This window comes from Fukomys damarensis, unplaced genomic scaffold (genome assembly GCF_012274545.1).
Source record: "Fukomys damarensis isolate Sample0158 unplaced genomic scaffold, DMR_v1.0_HiC HiC_scaffold_15, whole genome shotgun sequence".
In the NCBI taxonomy this organism is placed as follows: domain Eukaryota; kingdom Metazoa; phylum Chordata; class Mammalia; order Rodentia; family Bathyergidae; genus Fukomys; species Fukomys damarensis.
In genome coordinates, this window is record NW_022900927.1 from 27,473,551 (window position 1) to 27,489,985 (window position 16,435).

The 16,435-nt window shown below is 34.4% G+C and overlaps 1 protein-coding gene across 2 annotated transcripts in view; it reads right to left on the minus strand.

The window, feature by feature from the left end:
- Positions 1–4,402: 4,402 nt before the first annotated feature.
- Tafa2 (TAFA chemokine like family member 2) overlaps positions 4,403–16,435 on the minus strand; it is a 459,300-nt gene continuing 447,267 nt past the window's right edge. For both annotated transcript variants that reach the window (XM_010644543.2, XM_010644544.2), the window contains one exon: positions 4,403–6,948. In XM_010644543.2, coding sequence (XP_010642845.1) covers positions 6,937–6,948 — 12 coding nt within the window. In that variant the 3' untranslated portion in view covers positions 4,403–6,936. The remainder of the gene's footprint in view (positions 6,949–16,435) is intronic.

A 16,435-nucleotide genomic window follows, 5' to 3' on the forward strand; every position in this document is an offset into this window, starting at 1 on the left:
TGTCCAGCTCCACAATATCTTGCAACTTGAGTTAACCAACAGAAATGTTGCCAAAGTGAGGATATACCATTCTGAGATTGGGTAAGTATATCACAGTTTCAGAACCCTGTTTCCACTACAAGAATGAACTGAGTCTGTCTGTTGGAAGTCAAGGAACCACAGTAAGTAATTCAGTCATTACAGGTAAGACCTTTCTAGACTGGTTTATAGTCAGACATCCAGCACCTGTGAAAAAGTACAAACAAGCAATACCCAGCCACAACTACCAGCAGACACAGGACCACAAAAGCCAAGACCAGCATAAAGTCCCAGATCACTGGAAGACGTAGGAGCAATAATAAATGCTCACTGATGCCATTGTGTTTTAAAGTGGTGGCTAAACATCAATACAAAATGGATTGCACACTCCAACAAATGCATTATGGATATACACAAAGACATAATCATCACTTTCAACTGGGGATCAAACAAAATATTAAAATAGAGCAAAAACTGCTTATTAAAGCTCTTCTTCCTATTTAAAGGTTTAGGGAAAGTGGGAAGGGTAGGGGAAAGGGAGTAGGGGAAAAGAAAAAATAGGAGAAAATGAAAAAATGGAAATAAAGTGTGTGTAAATGGGGAGGGGAGGACAGGGTGAAGGGAGGGCAGGGACAAGGGGAAAAAATGAGAACCAAGACCTGTCATGTAAAGGTACAAGATCCCAATAATGAATGTAACTGTACTTATACCTAAAATGTACCAATAAATTCAATTTTTAAAAAAAAGCTCTCTGTGACATAGGCAATACTGCAGGTCACAATTATTGATAGGATCTGCCCTCGTCAAATGCTTCTCTTTGGATCAATTTCTTTGCTGTTCTTCACATTGGCCTCATCTTATTTTCAGCACATTATCTCTCTAGTGGTGTCCCAAGCTTCAAGTGCCTCAACGGGGTTTTCTGAAGATTCTTAGCAAGACTGATAAAATTTAGAGTATTGCTCCTCCCTAGACAGACATTATTTGGAAAAAAGTAAAATGTATTACCTATATTTTATTCATTGCATCTCACACAGAGAGGCAGAGAGTAGATGTACAAACATCTCTGTTAATAAATGTATTGAGCTCCCTCCTTAATAAAACTTCTCTCCAATTAAAAATTATTTCTATTCCCTCTCTCCATCCCTAGATTCATAGCATCAACCCCCCACACATATGTTTTTAACTTCCACTCAGAGTCTTCTTACAGCTTTGCCATTTTCCCTTTATTTACTACTATAGAGACTGAAATCCTGGCCCTGCCACTTGCTATAATGTGGCACTGGGGAAATTATTTAACCTTTCTTGCCCCAGTGTTCTTATTACAAAATGATAACAGAAAAAATACATATTTCAGCAATATTTACTTAAATATGAACCATAAGTTTGTGAGACAGAACTCCTGGAGTAGAGTAAGTGCTCAACAAGTGCTAGCCACTTTTTTTAATGTCCCCTATCTTCACGTAAAGATAGTCCCAACTCTTCATTCTCCCATTTTCTTTGTCTAGACTGTAATGCATTAGTGGAAAGTGACACATCTCACCAATTAAATGCTCTGTCTTGTGCCTTTATTGCCTTCAGAGCTCTCAGTATGTAGAAAGACCATAAGTCTGTTTTTCTAATATTTGTTTCAAATATTTTCTGCTCTCTTTGCAGATTCAACTTGAGCACAAAATAAACGTCATCTTCTAAAGACCTGAATACACCCTCGGTAAGCCCAAAGGCCTCCAAGCATATTTCCCTCGGCCTTCCTTTTATATTCCTAATTTCATCCACCCCTGGCCATCTGATGCCATGCCCGCATTCTAATCCAGGCCATTTAACAGAATATCAGAAAGCAAAGTTGAACATAGACATTTTAGGCTCCTTGAATTAAGTGGCAACTGGGGTTAAGATCTACTCTTTCACATTTTCCTTCTTATATTCCAAGCTCATGGTTTCAAGACCTCTGTCCTAGATTATTCTAATCATCTTTAATTTTTTTCCATGCCCACAGTATCATTTCTGTAAGACTTTTAATGAGATTTTTGTTGGAATTTATAAAACACAGCTTTGGACATTCACTGTTCTGAACATGTGACTTCTGGAATTGTTTAATTGTTTTGCATACCAGATAGGACCTTCAAAGAAAAACATTTCAGGTATAGTTCATGCCATTTATTAACTTGCAATACATTGAAGAAAAAAATCTGTGAAAAATCAAGACAAATCTGAAACAGTTATAAATCTGTGTACTCACTTTTTCATTGGTTGGCAATAGTGCCACAAACCTATAGGGCACTGAAAAACTATCTGTTGAACTGATCTGAAAGGTCATTTTTAAGGACACACTTCATCTAACCACCAAATGCAATCTAGCCAAATATGTTTATATCTAACAGGAATTCAACAATTGTCAGTTAAAAGCCAGATTATTGAAATATCTACAGTAAGTTTCAGTTTCACATAGTACAAGTAAAAGCCATGCTGAAGAAATCTATAAGAAATATGTGAATATATCTTCCTAAAGTATTCTACACATGAAAGAAGAAAAAAAAAAGAAAGGGAGTAAGGAAAAAAAGGCCCTTACCTTGATAAAATATGGCAATGTTCTACCATGAATTTTCTATGTGGGTAAGAAAAGCAGAATCTCCCCCAACAATTCATCTATCTAAGCAGTATCTAGTAACATTGGGAAGCTGGGTACTGGCACCAGAACTCATGACTGATGCCCAATCTAACTTCTAGTGCTACCCTTTTTTCACAATAATCAGGTGGAGTATGCTTTCCTTCATTACAGAGGGTTTTAATGATTAGCAAGATAGCTACTGTCTCTTGTCTGTCCATGGAGTAGTATGTTAGGAACTGCAAACTAATGAGTGAGAGAATAGCCCAAAGAAATAGTGATCTTTCTTCTAGAGATTTAAAGAACTGGAAAACACTTGTGACTAGTGATTAAGATCATATATATAACATTTGTCCCCAAGCCTACTCACAGCCCACCATCCTTACATAGGGCTCCTATGTAAAATACCCATATGATCGGTTTCCCAGCAGATGGTCCATTAGGGCAAGAATCTTTACCATCTTCTGACCAACTAGTTTATCATAATAACTTATTTTTTCTTTTTTCAGTTCTGGAAATTGATTTCATTCAGGACCTTTGCATAAGCTACATCCCCAGCCATTTTTTTTAATTATTATTTTTAGATATGATCTGGCTGTGTTACCTAGAATGGGCTGAAACTTATGATCCTTCTGCATCTGTCTCCTGATTATCTGAGATTATTCAAGTGCACCATCACACTAGGCCTAGTAAAGTCCTTAATTCTACCACTATTTGCCTTTCAACTAATTGTTTTCTTTGTGCCCCAAGCATGCAAGCCTTTTCTGTGGTAACAATTCTAATTCTTCCCATTTAAGTTAGTGAATGAAAATGAGAAAGGGCTGAATACTACTTGATTTCTTTGCACATATTGTTCTTGCAAAAGGGTGTGTCATCCATGAATATAGACATTGATCACAACTTTAAAGTTCAAATCTCAAAAACTCAGTGACTTTCTGTGCTATTAGATGATGTGTCCTATCAAAAGTCACAATCCGGTTGTATAGCCCTGTGTAGCAAGGCAGAATTTGCTGAGGAAATAAAGAATAGGAATGAATTCCTTTTTCACTTTACCCTCTGGGGCAGATTCTCAGATGTCTTTCTACTATTAAAACTGATACCAAATTTGAAACCATATATGGTACTGTCTAGTGTTAAAATTGAAAGTTTCATTGTGTTAAGGCAACAAGGGTATATACAATTAAATTAAATCTATAGTTATTCCAAAAACAGATTTTTAAAATAATTATGACAAATCTATCACTCAAGTTTTACTCTCCCCCCCTCCACAGAATACTCTCATATTGTAATCTGTGTCCCAACATACCACAATGGAGGGATACCACTTAATTAGAGATATTAAGATCTCTCTCTCTCTCTCCCTCTCTCTCTCACTCACACACACACACACACACACACACACACACACACACTCTCAGAATTCATGTGAAATCTGAATATGGTCGGTATTCAGTTTAAAGTATTGTACAAATGTCAATTTTCTGTTTTCAGCAGTGTATGTTGGTTTTGTAAGACGATATCACTAAGGAAAAAAGAGGAAAGAGTACACACTAAAATCATTCACATTATTTTTTAGATACTTTTTAAATACTTTCAAAATGAAAACGTTTTCAAATAATTTAGACACAAAATCATATCCATAGTTTAGATTTTGATGCATTTTTCCATTATAATGTATTTCAAAAAAAATAAAAGGCATGCTTTAACAATTTTTATTATAAAATGAATTTTATACTTGCAAATTTAATGCCAGTTGTATTCATAGCTATGATGTGGGCGAGAAACACAAATGTAAATATATCTTTATTATTTTCCATTAAAGAAGCAAATCAAATATTGGAACCTTATGTAAATGGTGTAATTTGCCATGGATCTCTATTAAAAGAAGACTAAAGAATTTATATGTTTCTCTATGAATTCAGAGGTTTGCCTTCATAGTGACTGAAGCACTCTAAAAATAAAATATAAGAAAACAGTTTCTCAGACAGAAAGAAGGGGAAGGAAGGAGAGTAAAGAAGGACATAAAAGATTAATTAAGATGTGTTTTGTACATGTACCAACTCCCAACGATGAATGCAATCATCATGTACTGTGCATATGAACCAACAAAAAGTGAATAAAAAGATTCCTCCTTCCAAAAAAAAGAAGAAAACAGATTTTCCAAATTGTACTTATGAAAGAGTTCATTTTATATCCCAATTTTATTTACCTTTTCTGAGTAGTCACAATATTAATCTACTGGGAATAATCTAGTTAGTATATTTGAAATTCCATTTATTTTTTCTATTGATATGCATGTATTACACTTGTATATAATACAGAATTTCCAGTGTTGTTTTAAAGGACATAGTTTAAAAAATGAGAAGCATAATCTATAATTTCCAACAAATATAGGACAAATTCACAATTTTCAAAATAATATGGTTCCTCACTTTGTTCCAAAGAAATAAATGAGATTCTAATTGATATAGAAATCCCAGCATAATGGTTACTACTTTGTTTTTTATTACATGGTCTTGAACCATTGCAAAATCCACTCAGAGCCATCTAATTAGTTTTATGCATAATTAAAATGGAGGCAGGAAGTAATTATATTTCACATACTTGTGAGATCTTAGTTCAATGTCAAAAGTACACTTAACAAATTAATTTTCAACAAATTTTACATTTTCATTTGTTCTTCCTTGTAGAGTCTGGGTAATTAATGGTCTTTGATTATCATTACAAACAGACCAAAGATCTTCAGGATATGTGAGCATCCATCACAGAAACCAACTCATGCCTAACTGGCCGTGTCAGTGAGTTCTAAAGACATAACGTATTTTCACACTTTCTCCAGGAAGATGAAATTTAGGTAGGATAATTTCTGAAGAGTCTTCTAATTACTCTAAAGTCAATACAATAAAGATCCTTCCCCTAACATTCCTTCAACCCACAGATTTACACAGTGGTATTACAGAATGGGGATGTGATTTCCATTCTTCTTTGCCTCCACATCACAAATGAAACAAAATAAATGTAGTATAAAATTATACATTCTGTAAGAACTTAGAAAAAAGTACATAAATGTTAAGGCTTTTAAATACTTATAAGACGTTTGTGTAGAACCAAAAGCCACGAATATTAAAGCTATGAAAATGTGAACAAAATACTGGCCTAAGAAATTGTTTGAATGGAACAACTGTAAGCAAATATTTATAAATTTGTGACTGGGAAAATGGACGATTTATTCTATCAACAGACTGAACAAATATATAAGCATTCAAACAGTCATTAGGATCAAGCAAGAGATAAGTCTTTTTTAAATTAAATAGAAAGAAGAGATAGCTTTAAAAAATACCAGAATAAATATAAGTGACTAACATTTAAGCTAAAAAATCAAAAACTCACATGCATCCCTGGCAATTTTAAACTGAAAACTACCTAATAACTTGACTGCTCCTCGCTGATGATTTCCGTGAAGGGGGGAAGTTAACACACATAAATAAAAATTTAAAATAAGTTCACTTTACAAAAAACAAACAAAGTGAAAGGGAGAGTATACTAGAGGTGCAAATTATTATATAATGAAAATGGTAATCCAGTTCTAATTAGTATCTGTCTAACTGACAGAGAGCTGCAGTAGCATGTTAGCATTGGGAAAACATGTCAGCTTGTTTACACATTCTTATATGATTGATGTATTCAGATTACTATTACTTGCCAACAATAATTATTATCAATGGATATATACTTCCATCCTTTAACAAAATCGACTTTAAGGTGCCAAAACAGTAGGCTTTCAGAGCTCCAAGATTAGGATACAAACAAAATTGTCTCAGTCTATGCCATGCCAGAGAAGTTCGCAATGGAAATGTTGTCAAAGCCTTGAATAGTCTCACTAGCCCATGAACAAAGAACCCAGGAACACATCCATGACAGGACAGTGCACTTGGAAACAGCTTTCGGAAACAAGAAGAGCAGAGCAGTCACAGCTTGGAGCCAGGAACCCAAAAGGTGACTGTCTCTGATGTCACCCTGAAAATAGCAACTCTGCCAGCTCTGCAGACAGTGACTTCCAATTTCCTTAGCAACTTTACAAGTTGAGCACAGTTCCAATCTGATGAAGTCTTTATGATATAGAAGTTCATGTCTCACTTTTTAAAAGTCTTGATCTCAAGAAGAGGATGGTAAGGAGCCATAAAATCTCTTGGAAATAGGCTCCGGAGTGCCTCTTCTGAACAGTATAAAAATCTTCTTCAAGATCATCTCAGGAGTTAAATTTCTATGCATATGTTCAATGTAATCAGCCTGGAGGGTCACTGATTTATCGTTGGTTAATGAGTTACCTACAAATGAAGGAGAACATATAGTCAATGCTTCATAATGTATCCGTATTCCTTAAACACAATTAGCAATTAAGAGATGACTGGTACTTGGTAATGGTGAATCCATTTCTTTAATTTAAAGGATTAACATATTCAAGTGTTTCCAACAAATAAAAATATTCCAGTGTTTTTCTTGTTATTTTGTAATACTTTTAGAGCCATTCACACAATTGTTCAAACGATTCCAGCTGTGAACAGAATAATCTGAATTGTCAATGATCTTCAGGCCCAGAAGATGATTCTGGAAATCCTGTCCATTGCATAGGCTTCGTGGAAATAATCCAAAGATCATAAATAATCATAGTAGGACTTAGTGAAAAACTACTTTTGTTCATTGAAATTACACATTATTCTCAAGAAAGATCTTTGGTATCAGCTCTATAATATTCATTTGTAAAATAATTTTAAAACTGAGCATCTTTTTTGTACATTAGAAAATTAACTATTTGTAAGGAGAAAAAAGAATGAAGAATAGTACGATGATTTATCAACTTTAGAGGTGGCCAGAAATACTCTTAAAATTGATTAGAGTATTACTGCTAATGATATTTTAAAAATTAGGGAGATTCACAGTGATTTTTCATACTACAGTCCAAAGAACATTTGTGTTTAGGAAAAAAAGAATAGTAGAGTATCTTAACACACATTATCTCCATATGTATAGCATAACTAGACTGATATAGAGAAAAATACACCTGGGATAGAGAGAGAAAGAGAGAAATTCCTACTGTGTCAATGAATTTCTAATTGTACTCCAATGACAGGCAGTATATTTGAAGAAAATTACCCAACAGTTATTTTTCTAGCAAAAAGTAAATTTTCAAAATTATTGTGAACACTTTGGGTTTATTCCAGTAAGTAACACTTATTTGTCCTTTATAAAATATTTACAAAAGACTTATTTTTTTGCTCACATTTATTTTCTCATCAACTTTGATAAGGTAAAATTAAACTACACAGTAAGCTAACTTTGTTTCGCCTTGTTGCCTGGCATGGTGGTACATGCCTGTAATCTCAGTACTCAGGGGCTGAGGCAGGAGGATTGCCATGAGTTTGAGGGTAGCCTGGGCAACATACTGAGTTCAAGTCTGGTCTGAACTACATGGCAAGACCCCATTTCTAAATAAATAAATAAATAAACAAACAAATAAATTCATTCTACATTGCCACCGCCATCTGCATTATATTCAGGTGGAAGATACAAAATCCGAAAACATTTTTCACACATGGAGGCAGCGACCTTGTTTCTGTCTCTGGTCCACTAGCTTCCCAAAGAAGAAGCCTTGGCCTGTGCTTCAGGTGTCTTACTCCCATGAACAGAGGAACCATGGAAGAAATTGAATTGAGGACTGAAAGTTACAAATATATGAATGGCCTGCTGACCTTTAGAGAGTCTGGGGTCAGGAGAATGCCATTCAATGGTCATTGCACACAAGTTCTGCAAAAAGCTCCCCAACTGAGGATCCATGTAAGAAGTTAAGAAAGTAATATTATCATTTCTACCAAAATCATGTCACAAATTGCTGATGGCAACAGTTGGTGATTATAAGAAATACAGAAACATTATGTATGATAAACTTTCTCCATAAATTTGATGTAATGCAATCTCTGATTTCCACTGACTGATATTCACCTACTTTTTCTGAAATTTCTCTTTGTGGGAAAAAAATATGAAATGTAGTATGGGGACTGTGTTTCAAAGCTAGTGCTGAAATAACAGGAAAAGGTAGGGGAGGAGATGAAGAAAGAGCAAATGGCTTAGCCTCCATCCAGTTTCAGTGTGGGCAACTGGAACAGCAAGGCGTGATTGAGCTGGAGAACTTGGTGAGGTGACTGCCTGAAGGCAAATGGCCAGTCCTCTTGAATTACATCCTAGAATCTACACGTGAGTAGGCTAAGCGCATCGCTGCATTTTCATGTCAAGCTAAATACTTGATCTTATTAATATAAATCTGAGGAGAAAATACCCTCAGCCATTAATATATTTGTTTTACATGATTTTGTAAATAAACATCCAAATTTACAATATAATATCAAAGGCTTATGTAACCCAACAAATTCTCCTATCTCTGTAGATTTACACATATGCGCACATGCACACACGTGCACACACACACACACACACACACACACACATACTCTCATGCACTCATTAACATGAACATGTAAACACAGATAAGTATATAAGCCCTATCCTCAGGAATACAGGAATATCATAAATATACATGTCCATGATGCTATGTTTCTATTGGCTAAAATACTTGCTAAGAAATTTAAATTTTAACATAACTAAAGGAAGTAATTGTCTAATAAGCCCGAACTGAAGAATAATTAATGCTACTTTTTTTCACATTCAAACTGTACCCACGATTCCTAGATTATTAATCCTAAAAATATCCTAGCACATTTTATGAGATGAAGAGAGCATAAATCATTTCTAATGTCAAAGGGAAGTACACAATCTTTTTCAGATTTGATTCTTCTAACTATCTGATTTTGATCAGAGGACATTTTATGGGTCATGTGCTTAGCTCTGTATTTAAGCAAGTGTGGTAACAATGTTAACCATACTGCACGCTGTTTGCAACTTCTGCCCTGCTCAGTTTTTCCATATGTAAAGTTATATAGTCTTGTTAAATTCAAGGTTTCTATGAGGATCAAGTATTATAATGTTTATGAAAACACTTGGTTTTTTCAAGACTACACTATGAAATAAAAGTTTTGATTTGGGGAGTTTTTAATGCATAAGTCTTAAACAAGACACCCACCAAATGTACATGAAAAGATCAACTAACATATTCAATTGTTAGAGGACTGCACTGGAGGAATCCAAAGAAAGCTAACTAATTACCTGCGTTTTCAGCTCAATATAAACATGGACATGTATGAACCTGTGTCAGCACTCTCACCGACAACTTCCAGGTTTGTACCGAGTAAAGTAGAAATACAAAAATATCTGGGAAATAGACTTTAACTTACATAAAATATATTTTAACATTTTAAGAATATATGGAAATGAATCTGTATATTCATTTTATATATCACCAGTTTAAATATATTCTATTATATGTTATTATAATTTATTACATATTATATTATATATTAAATATATTTAAACTGGTATATATTATCACCAGTTTAAATCATCTAATTGCAAGATTTCAAAATGGAATTATTATATAACGCTAAGTTTAAAAAATCAACCTTTTAATGATGTACATTCTCATTAAATAATAAATCAGTGCAATCTTAATTTAAATCCTAGCATACTGGTGGGGGAAAAACAAATTAAATGATGCTTTAACCTGTGATGACTATAAACTGTAACGTCCTAGTATGCTAGAATTGCTTAAGTAATATTTATAAAATCCAACAAATTTTAAAAACTGGTTTTTATTACAATAATTTTTACTGTATTTTAAAAACTTAAATACTACTCTTACTTAATCTGTATTATTTTAAAAGATGGCAAAAAGCAAAGTTTTACTACTAAGGAGGGTATTTATCAAATTTTCAGAATCTTAAAAGCAGGAGGTTGCAAGACAATCGGTTTTACAAGATGGGAAATAGCAGTTGTCAGAGTGAATGCACACATCTTCTTGTTCTGAGGGCAATATTTATAGACTACTGCATGAGGCACAGAAACAGTCCCATGGTCTTTATGGTTATGCTTTGAGCTTCATATGCTATAATCACTATCATAGCAAATTTGCCCTTCCAAGGGCAGTGCTGTACACAGCTGGTCTCTTCCATGTAAATCTTATTTGTATGTGTGTACACCATTCAGTTTGGTACATGAAATTACTGGATTACTGAACACATGCAAGTGCAGAAATAATAAGAATCAATTCTCCAGTCACTAGCAGAAGGCATCCTGGCAAGGAGCCATCTGGATCTAGAAGCTAATCCTCTAACATTAAACCAAAAGCACTAATATTTTAAGACCAAAATATCCACCTATACTAGTTCAATAAATCTATTATAAGGGCCTCTGATTTGATTTTTCAGAAACTCACACTAATGTAATGTCTTAAATTATTCACTAATTTAGATTGGGAAAATAAAACTAGGCAAATGCAATATATAAGTTAAATTTGAAATTCAGTAAAGTCAATAATTTTACACAATTTCCATTACATATTTTGAACATCATGAAATATCCACTTTCCATCTTCAAGTTAATGGACATTAGAAAGCTCGAAAGAAATTCGAGGGCCAATCTTTCCCCAAGTAAAAAGATATTTTTGCAAAATTCTTAAAAATCAGAAACTGTCTGATTTCTTCTTTTATTTCCTGTGTAATCCATTGGTTATTCAGAAGTATGTTGTTCATTTTCCATGTGTTTATAAAATTATTGTGGTTTCTTTTGCTATCGATCTCCAATTTCATCACGCTGTGATCTGATAATACACAGGGGATAATATCAATTCCTTTGCATTTACTTAAACATGTATGAGAAAGCATGTGATCTATTTTGGAGATAACCCATGTGCAGCTGAAAAGAATATGTAATCTGATTTTGAGGGGTGAAGACTTTGGTTGAGTTCTATCATTTCATGGTTGATTTTTTTGTCTGGTTGATCTATCTATTTATGACAGTGGAATATTGAGGGCCCCCACTGCTACTGTATTCGTGCTTATTTGATTTTTCAAATGTGTGTTAATATTTGTTTTATATAGTTGGGCGCACTAGTATTTGGTACATATATATTTATGGTTGTCATCTTTTCCTCTTGGATTGCTCCCTTTACAAGTGTGTAGTGGTTTTCTTTGTCTCTTAATTAGTGTTGGTTTGAAATCATTTTATCTGCAAATAGAATAGCTACTCCTGCTTTTATGCGAGTTCCTGTTGCATGGAGTATTGTTTTCTAGACTTTAACTTTCTGTCTATGAGTTTCTTTTTTAATTAAGTGTGTTTCTTGTATGCAGCTCAGCCATAAAGAATGATAAACTAGAGACATTTACAGCTAAATGGATGTGCATTGGGGCCATACTCTTTAAGTGAAATAAATAGAATACACGTGTGTAAATACTGAATAGTTTCTCTGGTGTTAGAAACTGAAAGTGTAAATAAGGATCAAGCGAAATAGGAAGACAAGATCCAAAGAGGAAGGGGAAGTGGGAGGCATGGGGAAAGAATAAATATGAGAAAAGGAAAAAATAGAAACAAAGTCTTTATAAACAGGAAGGGGTGGAAGGGCTGAAGGGAGGGCAGGAGAATAGGGGGAAAATAAGCACCAAGCTATGTCATGGAAAAGTATAAATTCCAATGATGAATGTCATCATATTGTACCTAAAATAAACCAATAAACTTAATTAATAAAAAATATTGTTAATAATACAAGACATATCAAGAACGTGACACTAGGGCTGGGGATTTAGCTCAGTGGTGCCACCGCCTACTTGGCAAGCCCAAGGTCCCGAGTTCAATCCCTGATACCTAAATTTTAAAACAATAAAATAAAGGATGTGACATTTTTTGGCTGTTTTGGCTGGCTTTGGAAAAGACAATGTATTTTCAGAAACTTTGATAGAAAGTATGGTTAAAAGGTGGTGCTCCGAAATCAGGCTACATGAAGTCGATGGTCAGTTCAGCTGATGACTCACTGTGTGATCTGATAAAGCTATTAGAACACTATTAGTATCTACAGCACAGTGTTGTAGATGCTAAGTAGAGATCAAGTGTGGCAAACAGTGCCTGGCCCTTGAAAAGCACGACGTGTGTTAACTGCTACTCATCATACGTTATGCACTCTTAGGCATCTTAGTGATGGGATCTGAGGGTTTTTTTTTTATTATTACCGAGCATACATTACTAGTCTTCCCACATATGTAATTCCATTCTTTCTAGCTATTTTCTTTGTTTTTCTGAAGGGCCAACTGCCATCAGACATTCCCTTCAGGATGTATAAATAGGAAATTAGCACTGTACTTTACACTTCAAAAACTAAATGTGGTGTGTTCATGCCAAAAGCAAAATCAGGTCTGCACATTTCCTTATTCTTATTTATTTATAGTTTTGATATTGTTCTTCCTGAATTAATTTTGATCCAATATCCCTTTTAGTTTATCTTTTTTTTTTTTTTTTCAGTATTGGGAATCAAACTCAGGACCTTGCACTTGTCAGGCAGGGGTGGGGCTGCTGAGCTACATCCCAAGCCCTACTTCATATCATCCACATAACTCTAAAATCACTGTCAAATCTGCATGGCCTCAATGTGATTTTATATTAGTTTAATTTACAAAATAACAATCTCTTTTCCAATAGTCATTAAAACCTTGTTATGAGAAACTATCGAACAGCATTCACATTCCTATGATTATAAAATGAGTCACATACATACAATAATAGAAGAGAAGATACATTATGACCTTGAATTCAATTTCATTTAAAAAGAGTCAAATTTTCACTAAAATATGCAGGTTATCAGAGACATATATTTTGGATTAATGAACACTTTATTTAAACAACTAGAAGACAAGGAAATGTGGCAATATTTCTAAGAGGAGACAGCAGATTTTAATGCAGTCCATGTCCAGTGTTTATAATATAGCTGCTTAATAGTAACACTAATAGACACAATTTCAAACTAACATCCCAATGAATTCTCATCCAATCAAAATAAAAGGAAGACTAGAATACCTTCATGATCCTACGTGCTGATTTGAATGAAATTTTCCTTTCTTAGACTATAACTGCTGCTTCAACACTGTGTTTTTAATGTAGCCCTTATAAGTATATAAATTAAGTTTTTGCTTCACTCTTTGTGTACTAAATGTGCAATTAAAACATCATTACTCACCCACAGTTGTAATGGCTAAATCTTGGAAACAACACAAATGCTGATCAAACAGTGCCTGGATAAAGATGTGGATTTTAAAAAAATAAAATGGACTACTACTCAGCCATAAAGAATGATAAGGTGAAGACATTTATAGCTAAATGGATGCACACTGAGGCCATACTCTTAAGGGAAATAAATAGGACACACATGTAAATACTGAATTGTCTCTCTGGTGTGAGAAACTGAAAGTGTAAACAAGGAACAAAATGTATAATAAATAATGTCAAATAGGAAAAAAAGATTCAAAGAGGAAGGGGAAGTAAGGGAATGGGGAAAAGGAAAGAAGGGAAAGAAAAATTATGAGAAAATAAGGAAAAAAGGAAACAGAGCCTTTGTAAATAGGAGGGGTAGAGGGGTGGAAAGAAGGGCAGGGGAATAGGAAGAAAAACATGAACTAAGATATATCACCTACACTTACAAATTCCAAATGATGAATATGATCATAATGTTTACCTAAAATGTACCAGTAAAGTTAATTTTAAAAATCATTACTCTGCAATATCAGTTCTCATGTAAGCTGGAGAACAGCTGCTATTAAGTTAGTCATAACTGTACATGAATAGATTTGTCCTATCTCTAAGCACCTTACACCATGAGGTATTACAAAATAAAAACATCTCCTTATGTGAGGTATACATGCACAAGCAAGCTGACCAGACACTTTTCAGGTACAGGTGAGGCACTGTAAGACAAGTACATGTGAATCAGCTCCATAATGATATCAATGTGTACAAAACATTAAGCCTATATTTTACTTTCCTTGTAACAGAGGTGCTTTTGATAGGCCAGATAACCACTGCATTTCATACCAAGTTTAATTTTGCCTCCCACAAACTCACAGTGCTAGATTTGCCTGAATATTTTGATACACTAATGGCCATCTCATTAATGCTTTATCAAGAGTTTGCATTTCCAGTAAATGCCCTTGAACTTGTCTCAATAGTCTGTTCTATAAATACTGGAAATTGTTTTAAATACTAGAAAATTTTAATAGCCTCAGGTGAGTGGGAAGGTAATCATTTCAAACAACAGAGAGGATTTCTATGGCTAACTGCTCATGTTTAGGTGTAACTCACGGTGAATCCCAGTATGGAAGGAGATTAAGAGTCTCTGGATTTGGCATATGACTCTTCTGGGATCCTAGAAAGAAACTCAATTCTCGCTATGACTGAATAGAGGCGATCTTATTCTGTTAGAAGATTCAACATTTTTTTCCTAGAATTCATTCTTCAATTTATTCCTTTGTTTATTTATTTATTTATTTTTCTCATTGAGTTTGTTGGTACATTTTAGGTATACAGTACAGTTATATTCATCATTGGGATCTTGCACCCTTACATGACAGGTCTTGGTTCTCATTTCTTCACATGCCCCTGCCCTCCCTTCACCCCCCTCCTCTCTTCCTTATTTAAAAAATCTTTATTTCCATTTCTTTGTTAACTCAGATTTCTTTCTTTTCCCTTGCCAGTGTCTTTACCTGCTCGTTTTAGAATTTAGAACTTCAGGTGTCACTTAAACACCTCCAAGTTTGACTGCCAAGGGCACAATTGGATTAATTGAGCTGCTTTCTAATTCCCTGGTAGGCCCCAGCTGTTAAGGCTTTTTCTTAAGAAGTACTACTTCCAAATGAAATAAAATGTTGTCCTGATCGCCCACATTCAACAGTGGCATAACCATTCGGTAGACTTCATTTTTCTAAAAGATCTAATCATTATATTAGAATGCAGAACTAGTGAGCTCTTACCACCAATACAACATCTGTCAATGGATTTGAGCGTTCTGTGCTGTGCAAATGAAGATCTCAATTGGAAATGAATCTTTTGAACAGATGGACCTGTACTGTTTCTTGGAACTTTGAAAGCTGTACGGTGAGACTGCCATGAACTCTCCTACGTGACTTGCGGAAGCAGATGACTGTTTGCATTGACATTTAGACGCATCCCTCTACTTAGAAACAGATCAACTGATTTTTCTCTTGATGTCATTCCCCGTTAGCAAAACAAAACATTCTCTGCTTTCTCTTTAAACAGTCAAATCCTTTGAAATTTTACAAACTTTGTTAAGAAAAGACTTTCCTTCTTCCTCTGGCCCCCTAACATATATAATTTGTTTGTTCCAAGTAGAAAATACAAACAATAAATAAATGAACCCATAATAACAGGTTAAGATAGTGGTGAAATGTAACAACATACCAGATAGGGAGAACTATCTTGGAAACATCAAAAAATCATTCTGACAGCAAAACAATTATTGTAAATGGCTTGAGGAAATCTGAGTATATTTTTACTGCTATTAATCCCATCTACCAGCATAATTCATGCACTTGTAGAGACAGTTCAGATTTTGAACTGAATTGGATTGTACTTTACCAGCTCAATTTGATACCAAGTTCATTTTTAAAGACTCATCTCCTATCTGTAAAGGAGGAATAACTTGAATTGACAGTTTTTAATTCACTTTCTGCTGTGAGGGTTTACTTTAAAATATTTTAAACTGGTCAAGAATCATACTTCTCGCCCGGGGATTTATCTCACCAGTTTGGTGGCCTGCCTTGCAAGCACAAGGGCCCAAGTTCAATCCCCGGTACCAAAAAAAAAAAAAAA